This window comes from Triticum urartu, chromosome 2 (genome assembly GCF_003073215.2).
Source record: "Triticum urartu cultivar G1812 chromosome 2, Tu2.1, whole genome shotgun sequence".
In the NCBI taxonomy this organism is placed as follows: domain Eukaryota; kingdom Viridiplantae; phylum Streptophyta; class Magnoliopsida; order Poales; family Poaceae; genus Triticum; species Triticum urartu.
In genome coordinates this window covers 646,633,354-646,650,479 of record NC_053023.1, presented here as the reverse complement: position 1 = coordinate 646,650,479, position 17,126 = coordinate 646,633,354, and the positions used below count along the sequence as shown (strand labels likewise).

The 17,126-nt window shown below is 47.3% G+C and overlaps 2 protein-coding genes across 3 annotated transcripts; both read left to right on the top strand.

Annotated features, from left to right (window-relative positions):
* The first annotated feature begins 2,134 nt into the window (after window positions 1-2,134).
* On the top strand, window positions 2,135-3,609 carry LOC125539417 (protein TRIGALACTOSYLDIACYLGLYCEROL 1, chloroplastic). Its single transcript, XM_048702862.1, has one exon. It carries the CDS (start codon window positions 2,278-2,280, stop codon window positions 3,301-3,303), a length of 1,026 nt encoding a protein of 341 aa, XP_048558819.1. The 5' UTR covers window positions 2,135-2,277; the 3' UTR covers window positions 3,304-3,609.
* Window positions 3,610-10,622: 7,013 nt separating this feature from the next.
* Window positions 10,623-16,336, top strand: LOC125539416 (DNA damage-binding protein cmr1-like). 2 transcript variants are annotated; one of them, XM_048702861.1, is made up of 5 exons: window positions 10,623-10,823; window positions 10,934-11,581; window positions 12,455-12,861; window positions 15,695-15,793; window positions 15,875-16,336. In XM_048702861.1, exons 2-5 carry the CDS (start codon window positions 10,943-10,945, stop codon window positions 16,104-16,106), a joined length of 1,377 nt encoding a protein of 458 aa, XP_048558818.1. In that variant the 5' UTR covers window positions 10,623-10,823; window positions 10,934-10,942; the 3' UTR covers window positions 16,107-16,336. The 2 variants fall into 2 exon arrangements, with proteins under 2 accessions (XP_048558818.1, XP_048558817.1); XM_048702860.1 differs by having other exon boundaries at window positions 10,623-10,862.
* Window positions 16,337-17,126: the final 790 nt, after the last annotated feature.

The window sequence follows — 17,126 nt, the reverse complement described above, 5'->3', positions numbered from 1 at the left end:
TCTCGATTCGTGCCAACCTAACAGACACTTTCGGAGATACCTGTAGTGCACCTTTATAGCCACCCAGTTACGTTGTGACGTTTGATACACCCAAAGCATTCCTACGGTATCCGGGAGTTGCATAATCTAATGGTCTAAGGAAATGATACTTGACATTAGAAAAGCTTTAGCGAATGAACAACACGATCTTGTGCTATGCTTAAGATTGGGTCTTGTCCATCACATCATTCTCCTAATGATGTGATCCCGTTATCAATGACATTCAATGTCCATGGTCAGGAAACCATGACCATCTATTGATCAACGAGCTAGTCAACTAGAGGCTTACTAGGAACATATTACGATCTATGTATTCACGCATGTATTATGGTTTCCGGTTAATACAATTATAGCATGAACAATAGACAATTATCATGAAAAAAAATATAATAATAACCATTTTATTATTGTCTCTAGGGCATATTTCCAACACCTCCTCCCAGCTTCGACTGAGTTACACCAAGGTGCAGTGCGAGCCGACTACCCAAGCGCAGATCATGTGCGTTCGACGTGGAGGATGGTGTCGTTCTCTACGTGCACAATGGTCTGCACTCTGTTTTTTAAGGAATGCCTACATGGTCATGTGAGAACAGTGATACACCGTTTGTTACCCTAGGACAGTGATTAAACTTAACAGTATTGAAAACAGCGACATGAAAAGGTGCATTTCTAAAAAATAGTTGTCGCCGACACTTTGCATCACCTTGATCAATTCCATGCAAACGGCTTCAACCACCTGATTGTTGCAGCCAAGCTTGCTTGCCAGAACGAGGCCATCCCTTGCATCTTGCACAAAAAGAATATAGCAGGAAAAAGTCATTTGCATCACAGAGATTGCTCTAGATCCTCTATCTGAATCGAAAGCGGCATCCACCTAACATGCGGGGCTCTCCTATAGGGTCGCAATCTCTAGCAGCCCCTGCATGTGGGCGACTAGCATGTTCACGCTGGGAGACCACCACTAAATCTCAGTCACTTCCGCGAGCTTGATCGGATCTTGAGCTCGAAACTCTTGGATGGCCCATTGCAAACCAGAGCTAGTGTCCATCGCCGGCAGAAAGAGCGAGCGTCGGCTGTCGCGAGGAGAGCACTGGTTCAGTGGGTAAGTGAGTACCACCTAGAGGCACATCTGTGATTTGTATGATTTTGCAAGAGTTTGGGGGGTAATTTAACCTTTTTTCTCTTGAGTTGAAGGGGGAGGGGTGATTTAACCTCTTTTTTTGGAGCAGTAGTTTTTTTAGAGAGAGAGAGAGAGAATCTCGCCACTTTGTTGGGGACTACCCAGCCAAACATGTCATTCTAAACCTAGCTTACAGGCCAGCTTGGCGAGATTGTGAGCCTCAAAGTTATGATTCCTAAACTCACGAACAAAATTATATAAAAGGAAATTGTCTCTGCGGTTTTTTTTTTGAGTGGCAATCTCTGTAATCTTGTAGGGGGTTGATTTAACCGGGTTGGATGTAGGGCTCCAAACGAGTCGAGCTTGAGCGAGTTGGAGTTGGCTCAGCTTAACTCATATGAAAATTTGAGCGAGCTCAAACTGAGTGAAGCTCATGATCGAGTTGTAGAACATGACTCGTGCTCAGCTTGTAACGATCTCGAGTCGATCTCGAGCTAGTTTCGAGCTAAATGAGATGGTAAAAATTATAAATCTATGAATGAAAAAAATAAGGCGAATATGCTGGGAACATTTGTTAAAAATATAAGATATTTAACACATAGTCGACCACGTGTCATAATTAGGCTTAAATCTTCTATGCATTTAATTAATTTTCCATGTACGTTGGTAAATAAAATGGAGAAAAATTATGGACAACATATATGATAATAAATTATCTTATTTTCATTTAATATATGATATGATCATTTAAAATAATAATATTCTGTCGAGCTATCGAGCTAAAATTGAGCGAGCCAACATTGACTCAAGATTGGCTCGTTTCTCGATCGATCTACATAAAGTGTTTAAACTCAGCTTATTTTTTTCAAATCGATCTGGAGTCGAGTAAAAAAAACGAGTTAATCTCGAGCGACTCACAAGGCTCGGGCTTTTCTTGCAACCTAGTTGGATGTTTAGGGGATTTCTTGTCCAGCCCAGTAGCGCCTTTATCGTGGCCCACCAGAGACTCCTTCCTGCCCGCCGATACGGCCATTCCCCATCGCTTCCCACCCACTCCCACACGGCCACCGCCACCACCACCGTCCCGATCTCCGGCCACCGCCACCACCACCGACACCATGTCGTCCACCACGGCAGGGGCCGCCCTCCTCCTCCGCCCCACCTCCGCCACGACGAACTCTCTCCTCCGCCTTGCCAGCCCCTGCCCCAAATCACACCTCCTCCGCCTCCACTCGCCGCGCCGCTGCCTCCCCGTCCCCCGCCTCTCCCTCACGCCCCCCGCCCCCGCCGGCAGCAATTCAGCGCCTTCGCCTTCCCCTCCGACCCCGTCCCCCACGCCCCCGCCTCCTCCGTTCTCCAACTGGACCCCGCCGCGCGCGATCTGGCGGGGGCTTTCGGCGCTGCTCCTCGCAGGGCAGGTCTTCCACCGCGTCCTCACGGGACGCGTCCACCGCCGCAACCTCCTCGCGCAGCTCCGCCGCGTGGGCCCCGGGAGCGCGGGGGTCTCGCTCCTCACCGCCGCCTTCGTCGGCATGGCCTTCACCATCCAGTTCGTGCGCGAGTTCACCCGCCTTGGTCTCCACCGCTCCGTTGGTGGCGTCCTCGCCCTCGCGCTCGCCCGCGAGCTCACCCCGGTCGTCACCGCTGTCGTCGCTGCCGGCCGAGTTGGCTCCGCCTTTGCCGCCGAGCTCGGCACCATGCAGGTGTCCGAGCAGACCGACACCCTCCGCGTCCTCGGCTCACAGCCCATCGATTACCTCGTGGTGCCCCGTGTCCTTGCTTGCGTGCTTGCGCTCCCTGTCCTAACCCTCATCAGCTTCGCCCTCGGGCTCGCCTCCTCGGCGTTCTTGGCCGACGCCGTCTTTGGTGTAAGCACCAGCATCATTCTGGAGTCAGCACGCAAGGCGCTGCGACCATGGGACTTGATCAGCGCCTTGATAAAATCTCAGGTGTTTGGTGCCATTATCGCGGTGGTGAGCTGTGCATGGGGTGTGACAACCCACGGAGGAGCCAAGGGCGTTGGCGAGTCTACAACGTCTGCAGTGGTCATTTCCTTGGTTGGAATTTTCATTGCAGACTTCGCTCTTTCGTGCCTGTTCTTCCAGGCTGGTGCTGGTGATTCGCTCAAGCACGCGATGGGTTAAGGCAAGACCACGGCAGAGAATTTTTTGCGCCGTACCAGCATAATTTAGTTCTGTACATTGACCAAAGTGTAGTAGTGGATTCAAGGAGGCCAGCATTGCAACATCGGCCACACTCCAGGTGAATGAGTTATTTTTGTTGTGATGTCCTTTGGAAGTAAACTGTTATGCATTACGCACATTCTGCAAATTATTGCTCAATTGTTTGCACCCGATTTGTGTAAATCTTACCACCACTTGGAAATAGAAATAAAACTACATGTGTCCAAGTCACACTTGCTAACGGAGATGTAAACCATTTTAAGATCAGCTCAAGCATTCAAGCAGCACTGCAAAATACAATTGTTTTTATTGATATATGGTGATCGATATTGTTTATCAGTTGCAATGTTGTGCTCCAGGAGAGCACATACATTAGGTCTTATTAATAGTAGTAGCAATTCCTTTCAAAGCTTTAGTCATCCTTGGATGAGAAGAACTGCAGAAATTTTGTTGAGACCTCTGGGAATATGCGAGTTGGATGATAGTCTTTGTCAAGGCAAACAAGTGTTCCTTTGGCTTCCAATACGAGCTGAAAGGAGAATAAAAGGTGAGAGATACATGCCAATGTTCAGAAATATGAATAGTTGATAACAGACCATGGATTCGAGTACCTTATGTTGGAACACTTTGCATGTGCACAAGATTGATAGTAGAGCATACCTTATGATCTGGCAGTGTCTCAATTGTGTGCTCAAGGATCAGTCTTACACCTTTGATTTGCCCGAGCTTCACCTTGACGACAAACCTATCACCACTCTGGCAATGCTACATAAACTTATTGAGTTTCCCTTGTATGATATGGTATAGCTGACGTACATGAATTTTACTTGGAAAATCATGTGGTTGTTAAACTATAATTATGGTGTCTCTATCGCATGATCAGCATGTCTATCTGAATTGATAAACCTTCTATTTATTAAATCCTTAAGGAACATTATTTGAGTTTCTATCGTATGCTGTGCTTTAGCAAAACGTACCCTTAAAGGTGCAATGTACTTTAGATGTACTTCTGAAAGAGCGAGTGCACTGCCTTTGGATACCATCGAGTCTACACTGATTCCAAGGCTTTCCAATAGCTTGTCATGACCTGTTATAGCATGTATAAATATATAAATCATATGAATTTGGAATGATCCGCAGTATTCCTTGAAATCGACATGGCTAACCATTTCGAATGTAACTACTGTAGATAGCATTGTTGACAACACCATATTTGTCGAGTTCCGTGTCATGAACTTTCATCTCAACTTCGAAATATTTATCCTTCCTAGTATATCAAGTATTAGCAGATATACTAATAGAATATCATGGTTACAATGAAATAACAGAAGAGGAATGGTCTCAGAGAACCTTATAGTGGAATCCTGGTTTGTGTTCACAGTAGTCACAGTTTGTAGGGGGGTGGGTGCTCTAGGAGCAGCCTTGACCTGGTGCTGGAGGAGATATGCTTGGCCAACGGGCATCACAAGTTGGCAGTAATTGGATCTTCCTCCACCTGTAGTGTATACTCGGCATGGATGTTGAGGGAACTGGTGGGTGGCAAGAGGAATGAGGGCGCCTATGTGCTGCATTGTGGATACCGATGATGTTTGTTATTGGTGGCGCTGCTGCTACTTATAGGGATTGTGATTTTATAAGGCGCCTGATTCTTCAACATTCTCGGTAGACTTTCAGTCTGGTACTCTGAGAGTAACACCTCTACATTTCCAACATTCTCGGTAGACTTTCAGTCTGGTACTCTGAGAGTACACCTCTACATTTCCAACATTCTCGGTAGACTTTCAGTCTGGTACTCTGAGAGTACACCTCTACATTTCCAACATTCTCGGTAGACTTTCAGTCTGGTACTCTGAGAGTACACCTCTACATTTCCAACATTCTCGGTAGACTTTCAGTCTGGTACTCTGAGAGTACACCTCTACATAATTGGGTGTTTTGAACTGCTGGGTGTGATTCAGTTACACACAGCTGATCTGATCTGATTTAGTTCCAGTAAGGTACAGCAAGCCTGAAGATGGGGGCGTAGTCTTCTAGAATTTCTGAACTTGTGCGCTGAAGACGTCCGTTCGCCTGCAAAGAGGATTAACTTCTGAATGTTAACTTTGAGCGTGTGAGTGGTTACACATGTCAGATCATCATTTTGCTGGCTGCCAAATTCATCTGGCATGGGGTCGTACAGGTCTTGTACTGTCCCTTCTTGATCCTGTAGTTCTGAATATTAAAAATTTCAATATATTCTCGTTTCGTAAGATGCTACTCCTATCTGTTAGCCTGATCCCACGGCACTGCATGATATTAATCGTTTCGCTTGTTCAAAGGATTGCAAAGGACCACTTGTGGAACACAATTGACAAAAAAGACCACATTTGAATCACATTGGCAAAACAGACCAGTGAAGCCGTGGCGGCAGGTGCGCCAGCCGACACGTGGCACCTGCCGCCACCGGCTCAGGCGGCAGCACCTGCCGCACTGCCTCAGGCGGCAGCCGTCGTGCCACAGATTTTCGTCAGTGCGACGGAACGGAGCAGCTCCTTTGGGACCTGCCGTCACCATGCGAGGCGGCAGCTTCTGTTGCTGTTGCTCATGTTTTGGCTAGCGTGGTGGCAGTGCTACCGTGGCTATAGCTTGACTCCATACCGATGCATGCAAAGAATGCTGATAGCTAGCCAGCGAACACACACAGTCACAGACATGCGCATGCTTTCATGTCATGCATAGATAATGCATGCGCAGTCCCATCACCCATTTGATAAAATAGAGCAAACCTGGTGCTGGCAAAGGGTGCCGCCGCAGCATGTGGCGGCAGGCCCCACGTCTTCCGTTTTCCGTTCCAAGGCAAAGCTTGTAGCTGTGCTGCTCAACATGCCGCCCACCCGTGGCGGCAGGTGCCACGTGTCGGCTGGCGCTCCCGCCGCCACGGTGAGCTAGTCTTTTTTGCCATTTGAATTTTAAGGTGGTCTTTTCTGTTAATTCGATTCGGCAGGTGGTTTTTTTAGACAAAAATTCTGAAAAGTGCAGGGCTAGTACTACCAATCCACTCCATCGCGAAATCAGTTATTTACCTGGTGTTAGACGTTGTTGTGGTCACGGCACACTACTCCAACAGCGCCATAGCCATCATTTCTGGACATAGCTGCGTCAACATTGATCTTAACCTCGGTTCAAAAAATAATAATATTGATCTTAACCTTTTTTAGGGTAACTAGGGACTTTATTCAAAATTCAAAACATCTGGAATACAAGCAACATCCGGTAAAACCACTAGCCATACACGGCGACCCACTTTCACCCATTGAAAGAGACGCGACTCCTTTTGCTAACGAGTGACTTTCAAAATTATTCTCCCTATGCTCAAAACAAAATTCTACTGCATGAGTAGAGTTTCTCCTACTAGAATTGATCTTCTCCATTCTTGATGTTTGATATAACTTCTAAGCAATCCAAAGCATTGACCAAACTCTAAAGGTTAAGGCTTCGCTTTCCCTTCTCCTTGAAGAGGGACAAAACTAGAGGCAACCAGATCCCATCCATCAGTCGCCGGTTCCCTCCTCCTCCATCCATTGCTCCGGTGGCGGGAGGGTGGAGGAACCCGGTTCTCTGATTCCGGCATGTAGATAGGGCTAGGGTTAGCTTTTCTTGTGGTGTCGTTCGGGTGGAGGTGGCGGCATCATGTCGGAATAAATTGCAGCAGTTTCTCCTCCACCACGGCGTCCTTCAGGGCGGCGGATCAGATTGGGGTGCATAGTCTTCTCGTCGCTCGCGTGCGACGGCATGAGTTGTTTTCCTGGGTGAGGACAGTGTGGTTGCGTCAATGTTCTTACCAGGGGATTTTTGATCCTCCGGCTTTGTTGCCAGTGTGGCGGCGTTCCCTCCGGTGCTGTTGCGCGGCTGGATGGATTTGTTTAGGTGTTGGGTTAGCGTGCCTTCTCTTTTTGGATGGTTGCGCTAGCCTAGTTCTTGTCAATTCGTGGATCTTAGGTATGATTGCTCTTGCCTGGCTGCGTCTCGGCATGCTCGCGTCGTGTCAAGCCGGCGGCTCCAGTGGTGGTGATGCAACACCGGCTTTGCCTATTTCCGATGTGCTGGTCTTTGACCGAAGATGAAGACTTCCCGTCCGCCAATAGTCCATGCGCTTATCCAATGGGTTCACCGCCCCAAGGACCTGTTTGCAATTTTTTTGTTATTCTGGGGTGTGTTGTATCACTGGCTCTTTGCAATCTTGTCCTGCAGTTCATTTCACACACAAAAAAAAAACTACGAAGATTAAAGATCTTGCACAAGGGCAGGAGCCTCCCTAGCAGCGTGGGCTGAAGTGGACACTAGCAGTACTCGCGATTGGTTAAGGCTAGACCACAACAGAGACATTTTTGCGTCGTACGAGCATAATTTAGTTCTGTACATTGACCAAAGTGTACTAGTGGATTCAAGGAGGGCAGCATTGCAACATCAGCCACGCTCCAGGTGAATGAGTTATTTTCTCCTGACGGTTGTTCAGATTTGCTTCACGAAATGAGCCTTTCTTTTGGCAGGCTACGCATAAGATTTGGCCCTTCAGTCCACTAACGTGTGTGCCTCCGTTGATTAATTCTACTAAGTACTTGGATTAGACGACGTGGATAATCTGGTATCGTTGTGACGCCGTCGTGGGGAAGAGGATCGTATCAAATATACGTGCAGTGACAATTTTTCTGGGTGAACAAAGATGCAGGAGCGAGCGAGATGGGCACATGTATTGCCAGACGGCGACGAAGACGGGCACATGTACTGCAGGGGTGGAGGCGACGTTCACCTGAGAGGGGTGCGGGCACTAGATGACACCTTCTTCGCTGCCGCTCCCGACACGACGTGCTCCTTTACCCGGTGTTCCCTTTCGATGTGCTCGCGCTGCTGCTCGCCCACGAGTCTGGAGGCGGCTGCTCCAGCTACCTTGCCGCCCGTTCGGCCCGGCCCGCCTGAGAAGAGAGAAAAAAAACAGATCAAAACCACCTGAAATGTCGTTGAATACCGCTCAGGGGCTGATCGATCCGATTTTGAGGAGTTCAGGGGCAAATTAACCGGTTTTAGAGTTTAGGGGGGAATTCATCCATTGAAAGGGATTTGAGGGGGAAAGCATACTTTCCTCTTTTTTAAAGGGAAAAGCATAGCTTTATAACTTAACCGTACTTAGGCAAATCGCCCATAGCACAAGCAGCCACATTGGCTGATACATCAGAATCTCACATTACAGATTGGTTCGGTTCACACATACGACCCATACTAGCTAGTTCATGTGCAACCGTGTTTTCACGCCTACAGAAGAAAATTACATGACGCGAAAACCAGAGCTTAAGTTGGAGTTTAATGTCCTCAATGACAGCCGAGTACGCGGATGAGTCAGCCTTCCGCAGGTCCAGGGCATCGGTAAGCAGCTGCGAGTCTATCTCAAAAGCCACTCGGATCATACCCATATCGGCAGCCGTAGCGACCGCATGTGTCATAGCATAGACCTCCGCGGCAAAAGCATCATGGACATTCTCCTGCCTCCCCACACGGGCAAAGATAACTTCTCCTTTCATCGATCTTGCCACCACGCCCCAGCTTGCATGTGTTTCTCCCGGAACAAATGATCCGTCCACATTGATTTTAACCATGCCATCAGTTGGTGGCCGCCACTGCCCAGTGGTTAGCTTGGCTGATGGAGGGCTAAAAATCTGCTGATACTCCAAACGCAGCAGCAAGTACGTCTGGCCGTTTCAAATGCAGAAACCGGGAGCTCCCCTTCCCAAAGCTTGTTACGGTTGGACCACCAAAACCACCAGAAAGTCAAGATGAGTAGCCGTTTTTCTCATCTAGAGCCCAGAGGTAATCAAGCACTGCGTGCACTGACGTTATTTCCTCCAGCTCCATTCTTTCTTTTTCCAGAGCTAACTCCCTCCATACTTCCTTCACAGACTTGCATTTGATGAATAAATGAGCCCCATCCTCATCTGCCCTGCCACAAAATAAACAGGATGCATCCTCGACTGTAACTCCTCTCCTAACAAGGTTTGTTCTCAAGGCAAGTGATTCATGTTTGATCCTTCATATAAACATTTGAATGTTCCTGGGACATGGCAATTTACATTGTCGTTTCCAAGAATCATCGTGGCAAGAGTTTAGGTTACCAGCCATTGTTGAGCTATTACCAATGCCGCCCTCTAGCACTTGTTTCTCGAGTTGGACGTGCAATTTATAAGCACTCTTGACAGAGTGCAGGCCCTTAGTGTCGTATTGCCAGGCTATTACCAACAGCATACTTTCCTCTTGACCAAACTAAGATCAATAATCCTACACCTACGTAGCCACCTACGTAATGTTATTTAATCTTCCTAACAATTTAATTCTCTCCCCCTATTTTCAGGGGGTGGGGCCCGTGCAATTTTCTCTTCCAATCAATGCATGCCAAATCAGCTCTTAAGTAACCTTACGTAGAATACCTACGTAGATGTAGCAAAGCCCAACTAAGATCTTGCGCAAAGGCAAGAGCCTCGCTAGCGGCTTGGGCTGAAGTGGACACTAGCAGTACTCTCACTCGGCTGATTGCACTTAAGGCCCAACTGGCTGATTGCACTTAAGGCCCAACTTAGATCACACCACAGTCTACACGCAGTCACGCCGCCACCACCACCCTAAAAAAAAGGAAAAACAAAGTAGTGATCGAATCAATGGAAGTGGATCCATCTAGGAGGGTGTTTGTTTCCAGAGACTTATTGGTCTAGGGATTTAAATAAGTCCCTATAAATTCTATCTAAACCAAACAGGAGAGACTTATAGGGACTTAAAGTGGGCATTTGGGACTTATAAAATAAGACTCTCAAGAAGGAACTTATAGGGACTTATAGTTGTAATATGGTCTTATAAAGACTTATAAGTCCTAAGAACCAAACATATAGGGACTTTTTAGGAACTTAAGACTTATAAATTGGGACTAAAAAAAGTCCTAGAACTTATAAACCAAACAGGGCCTAAGTTACAATTCTCTAACTTTCCTCTTTCACATCCATATAATTAAGGCTAAAATGACTTGAATTAATTTGCAAATTACAAATCTATTGTATACATATTAAAAAATACATACAAACAAAATTATGATGCAATAAAATTAATTTTAAATCTATTTACATGAACAGTAATCACACATACAACCTACTACAGTAGATAATTATATTATTTGTCACCGTGTCTCTGACTTTCCTTCTTTATTTTGCACTAGATTGCACTGTAGCTTAGGTGACTTTCCCTCTAGGATCCACTTCCCGAATCGATCGGCTTCTATCTCGCCAAATCGATCCCCTCCCATTTCCAACCCCTACTCGAGCCCTAGCCAGTAGCAACTGTCGCGCCGCCGCCGGCCGCTCCGTGCGGCTCCACCGCCTGCCTCTCCGTGCAGCTGCTGCCTGCCGCGCCACCTCCTGCCGCTCCTGCCGCTGCTGCCTGCTGAGCCACCGCCCGACGTTGAGAAGGTCGTAGCTTTGGCGGCAGCGACACTACCTCCGGCGCTGGTACCTAAATTTTTGTAGGCCTAAAATGTTCCTCCCGGCTAAATTTGACTCCTGGGTCCGCCGCTGTCCAGGGGTGAATAATGGCGTCGCGGCAGGCCGCCGGCCTCACCGACTACGAGCGGCTCCGCGAGGAGAACATCCGCCGCAACGAGGCCATCCTCGCCTCCCTCCGCCGCAAGGCCGACGAGCTCTCGGCGGCCATCAAGTCCTCGTCCAAACGAGGACAAGGGCGCCCCAGCAATCAGCCCCGCAAGAAGCCCGCCGCCAAGACGAGCCCCGGCGAGCTCCGCCGCTCCCTCCGGCTCTCCCAGCTCCCCCCCTCCCACTCCCCGGACGCCGAGCCCACGCCCGGGCCCCCTCCGGTGCCCCGCAGCACCAGCTTCTCCTCCTCGCTCGCGTCCTCCATCATCGAGTCCGCCTCGCTCGCGCCGCCTGCCAGGGCTCGGGCGGACGGTTTCGATGCCGGGAAGGAGCTCGTGCTGACGCCTGCGAACGTCAGGAAGGTGGTGCCCGACAGGATACTTGGGGTTCGGGTCCTGCCGCTGGTCGACCGGACCGTGGTCGCGGCGGGGAACAAGTTGGGGAATATTGGGTTCTGGGTTGTGGACGGCATGGTGGAAGATGAGGATGGCGACGATGGTGCAGATGGGCTGTTCGAGTATTTGCCTCACAGGGGCCCTGTGCCAGCAATCGTGGCGCACCCTGCCGCGCCACAGAAGGTGATGGCTCCCTGTCTTTCTGCTCTTTTACTGGTTCTCTGATTAGTGATTTAACATTTTGAATTTAAGTCAATTGTATGGTGTTCGCTTCAATTGGTGGCTGGATAGTATGAACGCAGGATTTGGTAAGAGTAAATTGCACTTCTCTTTGCTAATTTGTGCATAAATCTTCACAAATAACTTCACAGTACTCTCATGTTAACCGAGCTCACTATGTTGATGAGTTCTAAGCTGTGTAGGTAAAGCCAATAGAAGTTTCTATTGTATGGGCAATTGTTTGTAGGGATGATAATATTTAGCACTGTTACCAGTCATTGGATTATTTCTAGGATGACGTCTGTGAAATGAACTGATTGAAGAAAATTATCGCTGCTGCTTAACAGCTGAGAAACGTATATTAGGTTATGGGGACTGCAGGGTTGGCTGGTCGATACTCTGGATTAATCGTTATGTGAGGATAGGGGAACATTTTGATCGGTGGGTGGTGGGTGTGTGGTGACCGTACAAAATGGGTCATGGAAGAGGATGGAATAAGGCAGGGGCAAGTAGTTGTTAAGGGAGACAGAGGGGCTTTAGATTTTGTTGGTGTTCTTCCTTATTAATCTTAAGCAGCCAATCATCCTCTAGCAGCTAATTCTAGGACGTTTTTCCCCAGAAACATCCGATAGCAACATATGCTAACCATGTTTCAAGGTAGACCGACTAGGATGTATGCTCCCGTTTCTGATACGTGTAGTGTTGCATAAGCGTCTTCTGACAAGGTTGATGATAGGATGAGAAGACAATGTTCTAACAGTGATTTATGTTTTGTTGAACATCTCCGCATTCAATCACGATTCTAATTTTGTTGTCTTTCATATATTTGCCTTGTAGATTTACAGCTGTAGTTATGAGGGTGAAATTTGTCTTATGGACCTTGAGAAGGAGAGCTTTAATATGATCCAGTTGTGCGACTATCCTGTTTATTCGCTTTGTCAAGCACCAGATAGTCCTAGCTGCCTATATTTTGGTGACGGAAATGGTGAACTGAAACTCCTTGATGAGCGGATGGGTAAGGTATCAAGCACATGGGATTCACATGACAATACAATTAACTCAATAGATTTTCATCCAGAGAAAAGACATATGCTTGCCACAAGTTCAACAGATCGAACAGCACGCATATGGGATCTCAGAAGGCTTAAAAGGAAGAAAGAAGAGAGCTTGAAGGTTCTAAAACATAATAGATCTGTTCAGTCAGCTTATTTCTCACCTAGTGGCAGCATGCTAGCAACAACAAGGTAACTTTTTTCCTACATTTGCTGTGGTTAATGTCTGTTCTGTTGTTTGAAAGAAAGGATTTCCTGTTTGATTTAGAATGTGTTTCTTTAACAACCATCACCTTGTGATGAACTCCGATTGTGCCAATACATAGCTGATTCTAATTGGGACCTCAACAAGTCTTTTAGCATATGTATGATGTTTATTTAAAAAGTTTATGTTACTAGTATGCAATATGTGTGTTTGCACAGGCTACTACATAATACGTACCATTTACCTTTTGTTACTCATTTATAAAAATTTACATTGCTATTATTTCTTTAGCCTTGCTTCGATCATAGTTTTTGTTAAACATGCACGACTGCACGTGAATATATTAGAAGAGAGAGAGAGAGAGAGAGGGGGGGGGCATACAAAGTTCAAAAGAACAAGGACCAACCAAACACGATTAGAGTGTTGAAAAAACATAAGAACGGTGAGCAGAAAAAAAACATAAAAGAATCCTGTGGTCACTGAACCTAGCTCATCCTGCTGAACTAGAATTTGTACCCACCTTGATCTGGTTACCGACCTGCTGCTCCAGTGCGAGCTTACCTTCAAATACCCAGCCATGCCACTCATTCCAGATTCCTCAGATGGCTAAAGTGTATAGGCTATGAGGTGGAAGAAGGCTGCTCGCGCGGCGGGTGGGTGGGTGGGGGGGGGGGGGGGCCTTGCCGGGGGGGGGGGGGGGGGGGGGGGGGGGGGGGGGGGGGGGGGGGGGGGGGGGGGGGGGGGGGGGGGGGTCCTTGCCATGCCTTACATTGAGTGACAAGGCTAGGGTTTACATGTATCTGAGTCGGTTACGATCCAGCCTAATCCGTGGAATTACGCTAGATCTTCGGGGTGTACTTGTCTTGCATGTGTAGTTGATGTGCCCTGGTATACGCGGTAGGCTTCCAAGTCTTGGGCTTGGGCTGCCCCATGGTGGCTGAGCCGACTCTTCCTTCCATTGCTATACCCTGGGGGCATAACATCGTCCATAGCCCTTGAGTCTTTCAAGGTCTGGCTGCTGATCTTGACTCTTACCTCCTTCTGGATAGAAGGTTCCGAGTAGAAACCAAACAGAGCGTGCCGTCTTATCATCTTGCAGAGAGGCCTTGATGGACTCATGAAGTTCCCGAGTCCTGTGCTATTCACCCAAAGGGCAGGAATATCAAGGAGGATGAGCTAATAACGGGTTAATCTTGGTGATATGTTCTCCGTCGAGGAGAGCGGCTAGTGTCCCGGCAGGGGGCATATCATGAATTCTGACTGAAATCAAGGTAGTATATGGTCTCATCTGATCCTTTGGGGCCAGCCTGTGTCCCATGGGGGAATACCCTTAACTTTCAGGTCCAGAACTGAGTCCTAGACTTCAGTGTTTGGCTGGCTCTGATTGAAATCAGAGTCCCAGCCGCGTGGGACGCTGAGTCCGCCCTTCGCTCGAGTGTAGTAGAGCTGTCTGCCTTTGGACGAACGTAGCAGGTATGCTTCACCTGGTTTGGACGCCTCCTGGTAAAGCCGATGCAAAACATGCGAAGTATGATGCAATCCGACTCTTCTGATTGGTCCCGATGTCGTGACGTGTCTGCTGACAGAATCTGACTTCTTCATGGTCCGGGACCGCATAAGGAGCACTTGCTTTGGTCTGGCCCGGTCAAAAGCCGGCTTGTAGGAGCGGGAAGCGTCACGGGTCTTGGTGAGGTCACGTCTTATCGTCAACGTATTGTCCCATTGACATTGACCAAGATTATAGAATAAAATATCAACATCTGCAATACTTATAATAGATAAAAAATGAAAATACTTTTCATGATGAATTAATAATACAAATTTGGTATTGTAGATATTAATATATTTTTCTAGAAAACTTGGTCGAACATGCACATGATTGACGTTTGAAAAAACTAATACACCTTATATTTTGGAACGGAGGGGGTATGTCATTTAAAATATTATAAATATTAGGCAAAAATACATCTTAGACTTCATAATTTGGACCTTTGTAGAAATCTGTAATTAATTCTTGCGCTAGAATCAAGGAGATGGGGCGTGAAAGGAGGGGTAGTTTGGGAAGACTGGGCTGTGAGAATCCCACCCTGCGCCTTAGTAACGGGAAAAACTGAGAAAAAATATATGCCTAAATCATCGGAACAGAGAGAGTAAATCTAGACCTTTATAATCTGGGCTCACCACATAATCTGACAGATCATATTTTTTAGTCTATGTGGAAGAACATGGTGTGGCTCGTTTGCCTCTTGTTTTAATAACAGAATTGATTAGTTAACAGCCATAAGGCAATATATGATAGAAAGACTTATTTACTTTTCAGTTTTGTGTTATGCTTCAAAGATTACTACAGAAATGTCATTATCTTTTGAATTGCAAAATATATGTCACTGAATTTGATATCAGTGTCATATTTTTTAAGATTTAATAGTCTTGACTTCTCTATTGCGTGGTCTGAAATCCTGGCTCTGCCCCTGCTAGCTTCTTCCTTTCCTAAACATCATCATCTTCATACCATCACACACAGTTGTTACCTCTGCCTTTTCACCCTTAACTGCCTTCGATTACTGAAGATTAAATAATCCCCCATAGTATATACCGCCCTTAACCCATTAGGATCTTTAGAACAGCTGCTGTTCTCCCCCTGTCTGCGACAGTACACTGTTTTAAACAGTGCACTTATTTAATACTATCCCTGTAACTAAATATAAGACGTTTTTGCAGTTCACTAAATACATGTTCTTATATTTAGCTACAGAGGTGTTGTTTATACAGAATTATGTTGTTACAGAAGGCCTAATTCTTTTTCTGTCCACTGTCCAGCCTCGATGACACTGTCCGAGTCTTTTGTGGGGATGACTTTGATAGGTCACACATTATCAAGCATAATAACCAGACAGGCAGATGGATTTCTACATTCAAGTATGATATCTCCTTTTACCTAGTGGCTAGCTTCATGACCTTGCATGAATATCTCTTCACAAACTAATTCGATTGTTGCAGGGCAATCTGGGGCTGGAACGACACCGACCTGTTTATTGGAAACATGAGAAGGGCAATAGATATTATCTCAGTTGGTGGTGATGACAGTAGCCTCTCAGCTTCGAACAGCGCAAGCCTGGAGAGTGAACACATGACGGCCATTCCATGCAGGTTTTCCGCACACCCATATAAAGTTGGGCATCTTGCTTGCGCAAGCTCCGGTGGGAAGGTGTTCTTTTGGACCAGAGCTTGAATCAACAAGATCTCCGGTGGCTGACTTGCGAATTGTTACCGGTTCTGTTAGAGTGTTAGTTAGTCATGCTAGGAACCTAGTGCTTGTTTAGTATCCTGCTTAAGATTAGCATAGTGTACCATTTTTCCTTCTAATGTTTTAGTGGTGGAGCAGTTGAATGCTGTCAGAGAAACCCTGGGCAGCTGGGAACCGGTTTTCACTGCCAGAGTGTTTTCAAGCTCGTATCCTTACATTGTTTCCTGCCAGTTCCTGATGCAAATCCTATCATCCACAACTCCGCTCCCGGAGCTGGTGGAGCAGCAGTTCAAAATCGCTGAGTGGGGGAAGGAGGTGCTCCACAGATCCTGAGATTTCACGGAGTGGGAGGATTGCCGAACAGCCCCTAATTGATGCCGTTTTGGTTGTCAAGTCCAGATGCGCTTTGTTCTGAAGCACCGTTACCATGGGGATGCGTGTTCGTGCATGTATATTAGGCTGTAGAACAGTGCCTGTATGACACTGGCTGGAACGAATAACTTCTGAGGGCTTCAATCCTGTTTGGACATGTCATGCATACTATGGATCGCAACCAAGGAAGGCCTTCCCAAGAGGGCATCCCCTTGTTTCTGCATGCATACTTGGACAAAAAAAAAACCCAATACAAGGGCATCTCCCAGTTGTCCAAATTCTGTCCATTTGTCAACCCATCCTACGATTTCTCCCGAAATTTGGGGCAAAATTAGGGGAGCCTACCCCCCCCCCCCCCCCCCCCCCCCCCCCCCCCCCCCCCCCCCCCGCCGCCTATATGTCCGGCTTGTATGTGGGGTGGATTTGGGGATGCTCGGACATTTCCGAGCATGTTTGACCTCATAGGCCGAACCCACCCATATCCCCTTCAAATCGTCCCCAATGCTCGCCCGATCTAACCTCTTCCTCGTCCATGCCACCCATTGCCTACATCTCTCGCCATCCCCGCCCTAGATCCGTTGGTGTCCCCGATCCGAAGCATCGCCACCACGGTCCTCAAAAACCCATTTGGAC

Bases quoted from the DNA above. Each gene is read 5' to 3' on its own strand.
- LOC125539417 (XM_048702862.1), top strand. From the start codon at position 2,278: ATGTCGTCCACCACGGCAGGGGCCGCCCTCCTCCTCCGCCCCACCTCC.
- LOC125539416 (XM_048702861.1), top strand. From the start codon at position 10,943: ATGGCGTCGCGGCAGGCCGCCGGCCTCACCGACTACGAGCGGCTCCGC. The intron at 11,582-12,454 runs GTGATGGCTCCC...TTTGCCTTGTAG, and splicing joins ACCCTGCCGCGCCACAGAAG to ATTTACAGCTGTAGTTATGA. The intron at 15,794-15,874 runs GTATGATATCTC...CGATTGTTGCAG, and splicing joins AGATGGATTTCTACATTCAA to GGCAATCTGGGGCTGGAACG.